Source organism: Neolamprologus multifasciatus, chromosome 20, assembly GCF_963576455.1.
Source record: "Neolamprologus multifasciatus chromosome 20, fNeoMul1.2, whole genome shotgun sequence".
Classification (NCBI taxonomy): Eukaryota; Metazoa; Chordata; class Actinopteri; order Cichliformes; family Cichlidae; genus Neolamprologus; species Neolamprologus multifasciatus.
In genome coordinates, this window is record NC_140458.1 from 25,359,483 (window position 1) to 25,370,570 (window position 11,088).

The window sequence follows — 11,088 nt, forward strand, 5'->3', positions numbered from 1 at the left end:
GGTAACACTTTATCGTGGCTGAATGACAAACCTCCTTATAATCCAACTGCATATTTTAGACTCACGTGTAAAATCAGACAATCATCTAAATGGCAAAATAAATAAAACCAAAAAAATTTATTCTTTAAATGAGCAATAAATTACAGTCACAGTAAAGCATTACTGGCATCTTGGCACACACTGCTGTTTTTGTGACTCTACCCACTTCTATTTTATCTTTTTTGTCTCTCCCCCACTGCCCACCACTCCAGTAATGAAAATGCACACAAAGACAGACTTTGCGGGTGCTGTCCGAGAGCTATTAGGTATAGTTGCTGCACAGATACTAACAACTGCACTGCAAGTCTGTGTGTCTCCTTCTATTCCTACCAATGTTCTTTTCTTCTTCAAGTGCAAGTACAGGTAGAGGAGTCACAGAATAAGGACATGTAGCTCTACGGAAAGTACACAATCTGACTTGTTACTATTTGTAGCGTAGTGAAGCTCTGTTTCTGATGTCTACATGAGGAGATTCACACGTAAAAGCAACAATAAGCTATTTCTAACTTTTACCCTTTCCCCAGAAAAGGCGCAGATTTACATCCTTCTTTTATGGTTTCTGTTTAGTAACGTCTTGCAGTTGATTTGCTGGCTGTCTTTTTTGCCCACTCAGCCCCGTTCAGCAGGCAAGGTGCATATTGCTGATTACCTAATGGTTACCATGTGCCATACGACGATGATTTTATTTTTTTGTTGCATGATTTGTGTTCACTTTTTTTGCATAGAGCCAGACCACAGCTCTTCCTTTTGAGACGCACAGTGTCACTTTGCTTCCCATGCATGCCTGCTTGTAGCTTCCTGCTGCTTGCCTGAACCACCGAATGCTCTACTATGTTCGTTTGTGGACATGGCTCCTTCTGCTGTAGGACATTGCCCATTTTGCATATCTGCTGAGGTAAGATTTATTATCACATTGCAGATGAATTCTACAAATTCACAAGCTAGGGCTTAAACACAGTAGAATACAGACATTTAGCTACAGGTAGTCTTTCATTAAAATGATGCTGATAAATGCAGAGTTAAACAGGCTTAATTTACTGTATTGTTATTTCCTTTTTTAGTCGGAAACTGAGTCTGAAGGACAAAGTGTTTTCCAGTCCTTCTAAGGCTCCTGTGTCCAAGGGGAAGGCCCAGTCTCCAGGTGGAGCAGATGATGGTGCTGAAGCAAGCCCCAGCAAGGTCACCAAGAGCTGGAGCTTCACCGACAAGAACCGAGGGGCGAAAAATGCCTTCAAAGCTCAGGGCAGCGCCTCGCGCAAAAACTCAGAGGGTGAGGAAACTGATCATCATCTGACCAGAATGAGTGTAGTAGTGTTGTGTAGTATAACTGAATACACAGCCATACAGTGTAGAGACTTGGAGAATTATATTGTTGTAGGTGGGAAACCTCAGAAACTGTATTCACACCATCATGAAACTGTAGAAAATGGCAGACACTTATTAAAGGAGATGTGGGTGTTGTGAATATGAAACTACATTCAGGACATGGAGGCCCTAGCTTTTGTATGGAGCCTGGAAGCAGAGGTGAGCGGGTTGCTGCTTCCTCCTGTGTCTCATCTCTGTGCTCCGGCTTCACATTTAGCTTGCATACACAAACGTGATATCTAACGTTCCAGAAGAATTCAAGTTAAGTGCACTTCCCAAAATTTCCAGGAATTCATTTGAGCCAGTATGACCTTGGCTATTTGCTCAGAGACCAAACTTTAGGAGTCAAAATTATTTATATTAAAGAAAACTGAAAACAAAACTAACTAAATCTTATGTAACTATAACACTACTAGTAACACTAGCTCAATATACAGTCATTGCCAGAAGTATACATACATTTATCATGGGCATAAATGGTAAGTGTGTGTTTTTAATGTTTTTTCTCAACTGTTCTGTTTCTGAGGTCCAGAATTGTACAGGATACATCAATAATAACTTTTTCTTAAAAGAATTGGCTGCATAAGATCCACACAGGGTCAAAAGTATACATACACCTCAACTAATATTTGGCTAAATGTTTTGGGAAGTTGCACCTTGACCAGATGCTTTTGGTTGCCATCAACAAGCTTCTGGCAGAACTGGTAGAGTTTATTTAAACATGTTGGTTTCCAAGCAGAGACCTGGCTTTTGAGCATAGCACAAAAATTTTTAGTAGAGTTGATCGTTGGGGATTTGTCCATTCATGAGGTTTAACAGTCCATTTCTAAACACCTGCAGATTCCAGGACAATCGGTTTAAACATACAAGTTATTCAGACGTGTCGCCAGTTTTCTAAGGTCCAGAGGAAGACCCAGACCGTCACCCTCAGATAAGACAAGAGGAAATTAGTTAGCATGTTCCTGAACAGCCCAGGAACCACTAAGGCTCAAACCAGACATTAACTGGAAACTGCTGTAAGGTACACAGTGAAGCAAGTTTTACATCACTGTGGACTGAGGGGGTACCAACCAAGAAGAAGCTCCTGTTCCAAAATCAAGCCCATCAAGCTCAACTGAAATATGCAGCTGCCCACGTGGACAAGCTAAATGCCTTCTGGAGGAAGGTTTTATTGTCAGACAAGACAAAGGTTGAGCTATTTGGCCCCAGTGACAAGAGATGTTTGGAGGAGTTAAAGGTGAGGTGTTCAAACCTAACAACCCTGTATGAGCTGTCAAGCATGGTGGCGGTAGCATCATGCTCTGTAGCTGTTTTGCTGCCAGCAGTACTGGTACTTTAAAGGATGAATAAAATGAATAAACGAGGACTGCCTCTAAAATTCTCAGCTGTATTAACATTACATTAAGATATTAAGCTTTTTGAATATACTTCCAAAAGCCCCAAACTCAGGCTTATTGAAAATTTGGGAATTCTACTTAAAAGCCATAAGGTCCATACCAGGAAACAAACAAGTTTAAATATCCAGACACAATTATGTCATAAGCTAGGTGATAGCTACCAGGTATACCGTTATATGCTATACAATCACTTGACCTTAGAGAAAGAACAATTTATCGAAATCAATAAAAGCCCAAACTTACCATGACATTCATGCCCATGATGAGTAAACTTTTAGCCACAGAATACTTTGGCAAAACTTGTTTGTGATCAACAGTTTATCTGACAAACATTCAGTTGCTGCCAGTAAATAAGGAGAGCAGTGCCAGGTCAGCAGCTCACCAGCTGTGTGAGTTTAGAAGTTACTGTCAAAACCTCTTTGAGTTGCAATCAATGTGGAGACTGTAGCTGAGTTATCATGCAGACATGTATGTTCCCTTCATGTATACAAAAATTTGCCACTTCTATGACAAATCAATGCCAAATTTTTAAGAACACATTCAGGAGACCGTCACTTTGGATGTCGTGTCATTATTTAGTGCTAGACAATCCCACTGCATCCATGTGTCATCAACGCCACTGTGTCACTATCATTAGAATATTTCTCTTCTCTCTCCATTTCTTTGCTTTCTGTTAAGCAATGTGAACCAATTCTCATTAGCTGTCTTTCTCCTTTCACTTCATGGCATGTTTAAGTGCTGATTGAAATGCAGGACAAAGACTTTGGACTGAAGAGTTCTCCAGGTTAGACAAGTCATCATGACATGTCTTCAGTAAAGACTGTAACATAGTCTATAATGTCTAGCTGTATAGTTTACCATACATGTTATATAAAGCTTTGAAACATATATAGTTGGTAAGCTTAAATCTAAGAGAAGAGAGACCAGCCCGTTCAAACGTGATCCAGAAACCATTCAATAGACTCCACAGTTTTCCATGTTTGGAATTGATTTGTCTGCCATTTTCATCCTGCTAGAATCCATAACAAATCTTTTCCCATGTCTCTCCTCTCTCTCTTTTTGCAGCAATTGAAGGTTTAATAAGTAAGGCATTGGGATATTTTGTTGGTTGACTTCTATAGGGAAAATTATCCAAAGACAAATCAGCTTCACCCAGTCTGAGAAACCTGCATGCTGATATCTGCTGAGATATGTTCACTTGACATGAACCCTTTGTTATGCTGTTTTTCTCACTGTGATGACTGAGGGCATGAGTCTAGCAGAGTCTCCCATGGAACTAGTTATTCCATATTTACTTGTTATGATTGTTAGAGCACCTCATGTAATACATTTGTATTTATGGTAGCAGTAGGCTAAGCTAAACGGGTTCAAGTCAAGTGGTGCCGAGATTATCCAAAACTGACCCAGAGACATGCCCCCAAACCCTGCTTTAGCTTGCATGAGGAGACCTCACTTTCCCTACCAGATTCTCAGAAAATTTCTGATTTCCACTAATTAGGCCTTGACAACTCCATGCAATATGCTTTAAATTCTGTAGACCAGCCTTCCAGTGCTAATCTGTAATTGGTGGTGGGAAGAGAGCACCTGTCTTTGAAGGTTACAGTAAAGCTTTATCACCTCAGCACTATCCTTCAATTCTGCACCGAATCCTTTTACCTGTCGTCCCACGAAGCTTGCTCACACACTCCCAAACTGGCTAACTGGCTTGAGACCAACTGTAACACGGACACTTGCACCTTTGGCGCTGAAAGCGACGGCTCTGCTCTGCTTCTGCTGGTGACGTTTGTCATGCGGAAGCAGATGTAATATTTTTTTAAAAGAGTGTCCTTGCATTTGCTTTCTAGAGGCGAGCCTTCCGGGAGAGGAAGTTGGTGATGATAAGAACTGCCACTGTGAATTCTTCACTCAAGAGTTACCACCAGGCTTGAAAGTTGCAATCAGAGCAATCTGGTAAGGACTCTCTGAATAAGAGGTTTTTATGGTTCTGTGATTGATTATTTCATGTAGTGTAAAAATAATATCTGTGGTCATCTGTGTAGCTATTTCAGTGTTTAAAGAAGTAGGCGTATTACGAGTAATAATAATAAATAATGTACAATGATGGACTATTAGCTAGAATGTGGTTAAGTTAAAAGATTCCGACAGGTTTTAAAAAGAGACTTTTTCATTTGATTCGATTTTATATAATGGATTATGCAGAAAAAAAATAGAATTGGGCTGAAAGGTCTATTGCTTTATTATGTATTCAGGTTGTGTATCATGTTTTTAAAAAGTAACTAAGTACTAAAGTAACTAATTACTTTTGAAAATAAGTCATCAGTAAAGTAATGGGATTACTTTCTTGGAGAGGTAATCAGTAATTAGTAACTAATTACTATTTTCAAGGAACTTGACCAACACTGGTTGCCATGCCAGGGTGTCGGCTGCTGCTGATGTCCAGAGATGTGCATGATGTGTCGTTTGACGCTGGTGCCTCGGTGCATCAGCCTCAGTGATATTAGATGCTCAGAAATAACTGGTCTCATTAGTAGGATGTGGAGGTGGTGGTGATTCGGAAGACAGCAAAAACCATTGGTTTAGGATTAGTCATCATAAACTGCTTGGTTATGTTTAAAAGAAGTGGTTTAAAATAGAGCTCTTCACAACTTTATGCTACATATTGCAAAAATGACATTTTGTGAAAAACCAAAAGGCCCCTTTTCACAAGTTGGGAATGAAAGACCTGTCTCACCTCATGCATTACAGCTGCCAAAGGACACATTTGTGGATATTTGAGAGACAACATATATATTTAATGTAAAATGGATGGCAACCATCAGCTACCAAAAATTTATGCCCAAAATGTTGGTTTTAAGTTGGTTACATGTAAATTTTCCATATAATTCTGTTACATAGTTACACAGTGTAAAATGTTATCTGATCAATGTGATCAAATGACTTTATTTGGTGTGCATTCAGTTTGTACCAATCATATTTTCCTAAAGCATTAATAATTTAAATAAATAAACCTTTGATTTGTTATATTTCATTTGCATTTTACTCCGCATTGCATTTTTTGTTTGTTTTGAGCAGGAGAATTCTTGGGAGTTATTCTGAAATGTCTGCTGTGATCTGGTCATTTGTTTGCCTGTCACGTGACACGTTTAACAACGATGTCTCGCTCCCTCTCCCTTCCCAGCATCATGAGCTTCCTGGTGTCAAAGAGGAGGTTCAAAGAGAGCTTGCGACCCTACGATGTCATGGACGTGATTGAGCAATACTCCGCTGGTCACCTGGACATGCTGTCGCGCATTAAGAACCTGCAGACCAGGCAAGAAGTCCTTTACTCTTGAATTAGTCATTTCTTTAAGAAATATGTGTCAGTAGTTAGTTTAGTTAGCTTAATATAACAGTGGAGCTTTCATCTACTAAGAAAGTGCTTTTAGTGGTCACTGGATACACACATGTTGTGACACACAAGCCATTGATTTGCCTGTTTCATTTATCCACATACATGTGTTGTATTCAGATCTGTTACATATATCGGTAGCTTTATGTCCCATTAGCGGTCACTCCTTCAGCTCTGAACGTGCCACAGATTGATTTTGGATATAACAATGATGTCTAATTCACATTGTTTTCTATGTCAGTTTTCCCTCCTACAAGCGAGCTCCTCACACCTTGATCACCTGAAGGTCTAACATGTACAAGAAATATATTCCATCAGTGAATCACACACACTTTCCATCCATGAAACAAGCCAGACTCACCGTATGTCTCGTGTGTGGAATATATTGCAGACGTGTTCTCCATACCTGATGTGATTCCCACGTTGCTTCATTCTGCATTGCACTCATATCGTCTCTGTGTGCCTTGCCAGGATAGATATGGTTGTGGGGCCGCCTCCCCCAACAACACCTCGCCATAAGAAGTCCACTGAAGTTCCTAGGTTAGGTTAATAGACTGCACCTTTAGAATGACCATTTTATCAGCATTATCCTCCTTATGCCATAGTAGCAGTTACATGCTACCTTACTGGTTCGATTGATGGAACCCCTTTTGAGTTCAAGCCATTGACATGTCTCATTGAGCTAGCGGGATTGTGATACATGAAAGCAGGGGTGCAGGTGCAATAGTTAATAAGTGAAATGGCTTAACAGACTGCTTTACGTAGAACATTTTAAGGATGTTGTTCTGTTAGCGCTGGTGACAAATGATATCAGCTGCTGTCAAGGAAAGGCTAAAAAAGACATTTTGCCGTTTGCTCACTGAATCTTAACGAGCCGTTTCACATGGCCTCGCTCAAGAGGGGTTTGAAGTGCTAAATGCTTGCTCTCTTAGCAGAAAGACAGAGGGAGAGCTCCCCCAGTAGGATGCAATGGAAATGAAGCATGAAGCACCACCAAAGCATGCCAAGTGATGCATTTTGGCCGCAGACAAAATGTCCCTTCAGTTTAGACTCTGTTTTGTTAAAAGAAAAAAAAGAAAAGGGAAAAAAAGATCATCTTACTCACATTATGCATGCGTCCACACAATCCACCTGAACTCAGTAGTGTCTCAGGAAACGTTCACCTTCTGTAAGGCCATCATTTATTCATTCAAACATATTTATTTGCAGCTTGACAACAATCATCACCTTAAATAATTTCATTACTTTTCAATGCAAGACTAATCTACATTTTGGCATAAACCTCTTGAGTTAAAAATATTGGGGTCAGACCCTGTGGCAAAACAGAGCATATCTACTATACATATAAATATACACTTGTATAATCATATTATAATCTAATATATGACACTTTTTTCTCTAAATGTTAGAGTTGACCAGATAGTTGGTAAAGGTCCCAAAGGTGAAGGAGATGCTGTGGAGGACCAGAGTATGATGGGACGTCTGGTCAAAGTGGAAAAGCAGGTAGGAATGTTTCACCCAGGTCTGTGAAGGTCAGTCTGGAAAGTTTTTCTTTTCCCGCCAACATCAAGTTATGTTGATTCCTCTGATGGAACACCGTTTTCTGTCTTTCTGCAGGTGGTCTGCATGGACAGGAAACTCGACTTCCTGGTTAATGTGTATGTGCAGCGTATGGGTATCCCCCGTTCCGAAACAGAGGCCTTTTTCAACTCCAGGGAGCCGTATCCAGCCCCGCCTTACCACAGCCCCGAGGAGAGCAAAGAAGAGAAGGAGGAAAAAGAGGAGGTACAGGAGGTGAAGACATGCTCAGCAGCTGATGTCCCATGCTCTGACGGGTCCTTGGAAAAGAAAGACCCTTTACTCGGTCGATCCGTGGCGAGATCAGTTGGTACTCCCTCTGGGAGCAACAGCCGCCCCTGTACCTCCTGGCAGCACCAGCTGCAAAACCCCATCAGCCAGCCTGCCTGGAACAGCAGCGTGTCCAACACCCCTTCGCCAGTAGGTGGCAGCGGCGACCATTCGCCCACCCTGTTCCGCCTCCCACCTCCACCTGCTCCAGCTCATGACAGATCCTCTTCGGGTCAGGGTGGCAGCGGCAGAGAGAGCGGCTCCCACAGCAAGAGGCGCAACAGGAGGCACAGGTGCCATCGAGAGGTCACCGCAGTAGATAGTGACACATCCCTCACCATCCCGTCGGTTGACCATGAGGAGCTGGAGCGCTCGTTCAGCGGCTTCAGCATCTCCCAAGCCAAGGAGGACTTTTTTGGGCCCTCGTTCTTTACAGGCTTAGGAGGGGGAGCCGGAGCAGGGACCGAAGCCGGAGGTGGACCTTCACTCTGTGCCAGGGTCACACCATTGCTAGCAGAGGGCGAGTCGGACACAGACTCTGACCTCTGTGCTCCCTCGCCTCTGTCTTTCACCGGAGAGGTCTCAGATGGAGAGAGGGGGTGGGCTGGGCTGAAGTAGAAAGGACTACTCTGCTGGCAGACCTGCTGATTGTGACAGAGGCTGATGCCCCGATTGCCAACATGACCGTATCATTAGACCTCATGGCCACAGGCTTACTGTAGATGATGGCTGATACAGACTATATTGGGTCAAGTGGGCGGTTATGAGCAGTTGTCTTTTTGCGATAACAGTAAAAACGAGTTCTCACAAAAACAACGGGATTATCCTTTATCAACGTTTAAGTTTGTAATGTAACACTTCACTGGCAATGCTTGATTACGGTTACTTTTGTATCCACTCAGAATTTGATTAAATAGCTGTTTAGAAACCTTTCTTTAACTTAGACAAGAAGCCTTTTCGTTATGGTACTTAGTGAGACGACACTTACACAGTGTGGATTTGTATGAAACAATAAAGAGAATTGCCATTTTGGTTCCTCTTATGAGACGTATGAGTAGCATTTCAGCACGTCTTCTGTTAAACACTGACCACTTTAACATTCAAAAGCTTGCTGGAGTTTGTAACGCGAGACTGTTGAAATCTTATCATGTGGTTAACGTAGTGTCTTGATAACTTCTATACCTTAGGATGTCTTGAGGTGTTATGTTGCCAAAACCTTAGCTATGATGATCAGTTAGATTCTTGCTGATTTAAAAAAAAAAAGAAAAAATGCTTCATTATTAATTCAGCCTGGCATTTATGTAATACTATGGAAGAACTCCCTTTAAAGTAATACTGAATACTTCTGTAAGGATACACTAAGGAACCACCTGCATGGCATGATAAATGATTGATTTAAGGACTGTGTTAAGTAGGCTGCAAAAACCAAACAGTGACAAACAGTCAAACTGTGTTTTTCTTCTATACAGTAAGAGAGAGTGGTGAATTTTAAAAAAAAAAAGTGCATGCATGACTGGTTTCAAGCTATGTTTTAATTTTTCTAAGGAGCTTTGCTTGAATTCCAATCATGTAAATGCAGCCTGAGCTTGCTAATTTCAACAGCTCTTCTTTTCTGGGTAAATATGTTCATAACATTCTATACACATAAAATACAAGAGCAGATGTTTAATGCTGCACAGGTATGGGAACAGGAAGGGCATTTGCTTGTACATTTTGTATTGTTATCACAAGGCATGCAGTGTTGAAGCTGGATTGAGTGCACGTGAAACTTTCTCACTTGTTACTGACATGATGGTATTTAGCCTGCAGTGCATTGAACTTTCATTTAGATTCTCTGATGCTACGTCAGTTTCAGACTAAATGAGGAAATGCAATAAAAAGCAAGCAATGCAATCAAGAACTCATCCTTTAAAATTGTTGCCTTATTTCCACACCGAAATTTTAGAGGTCCACTAATCAACAATTTCATTTTTAACATTTTATAACGGTAGTGTACTTAAATTGTTATGGGAGGTTCTTTGGCCTGAGAGCAGATGTTTCAGGTTGCACATTTAGCCATTAATAATGCTAACCTTTGAAGCACGAACAGTTCTTGTTAAAATTAACCAATGCCAACATTTTAACATTTACATTATAACCAAGGAAGTGTAATTCAATAGAGACTGTTAATACGCGGTCCATATTTTTCAGCAAAATCAGGAAGCAACTTGCTGGCATGATTTTTACAACCCATTGAAAAGACATGTAGGGTTTTACATGATACCGTAGATCAGCACCATTGTGTAACTGCACCTTTGTCTTGTTCAAAAATAAAACTTTGTGCATCACTAAAAATTGGTCTTTTGATGCCTTTTTTAAAATTAAGAAAAATGGTGTCTTTAGCTATGGAAATGGTGTAATGGAATACATCTGTCACTAGATGGCAACCAAGAACTTCTGGAAAGACAGAAAGACAAGTCCCCTTAACTGGAACTAAGGATGCCAACCACTGTCTCCTTAACTAAAGCCAGTCTTAAAACACATCTTTTTAAGATAGTCTGTTCTGTTAGTTTGTTGGTTCAATTTGTTATTTAAAGACTTTCAAGTCTTTGGTGTTTTCCTATTTTTTTTAAAATCCAGACTTTGATTTTGACACTTAATTGCATGTAAAGTGTCTTGAAGGTCTTCGAAGGTGCCTATAAACAAAATGGTTTATTGTAATCATTTGTTGTTGTGACAGATCAAACACGTGCTGCAAAAGCCAGGAAAAATGGACACGTCCAAATACTTTTGAATATATAGCATGGTTAACACATATTTACACACTTATTGTCCTACTTATCTGTCTACATCAGCAAAAAGTAAATTTATTACCTGATCAGATTATTGAGCAGCCTAACTAGTATTGGTTAACAGCCATCATTTATTGTTAGTGAAATAGCAAAGGCAGGTCACAGGATCAGCCAATTTGTTAAGTGTTGTGAGGCCAGGATTTTAGTTGAAAGGGTGATACAAATAGAAATGGAGTAGCCCATTAATAAAAGTCAAGTGATGGTGACACAGCACCTAAGG

General features: G+C 40.6%; 1 protein-coding gene across 2 annotated transcripts in view; it reads left to right on the forward strand.

Annotated features, from left to right (window-relative positions):
• The window catches only part of kcnq2a (potassium voltage-gated channel, KQT-like subfamily, member 2a), a 40,605-nt gene extending 30,234 nt beyond the window's left edge, over positions 1-10,371 (forward strand). Inside the window, exons 11-19 of one of the 2 annotated variants that reach the window (XM_085144752.1) lie at positions 252-305; positions 1,101-1,309; positions 3,538-3,585; positions 3,867-3,884; positions 4,646-4,751; positions 5,980-6,111; positions 6,661-6,729; positions 7,599-7,692; positions 7,807-10,371. In XM_085144752.1, coding sequence (XP_085000878.1) covers positions 252-305; positions 1,101-1,309; positions 3,538-3,585; positions 3,867-3,884; positions 4,646-4,751; positions 5,980-6,111; positions 6,661-6,729; positions 7,599-7,692; positions 7,807-8,655 — 1,579 coding nt within the window. In that variant the 3' untranslated portion in view covers positions 8,656-10,371. The remainder of the gene's footprint in view (positions 1-251; positions 306-1,100; positions 1,310-3,537; positions 3,586-3,866; positions 3,885-4,645; positions 4,752-5,979; positions 6,112-6,660; positions 6,730-7,598; positions 7,693-7,806) is intronic. The other variant, XM_085144753.1, reaches the window with a different exon arrangement.
• Positions 10,372-11,088: the final 717 nt, after the last annotated feature.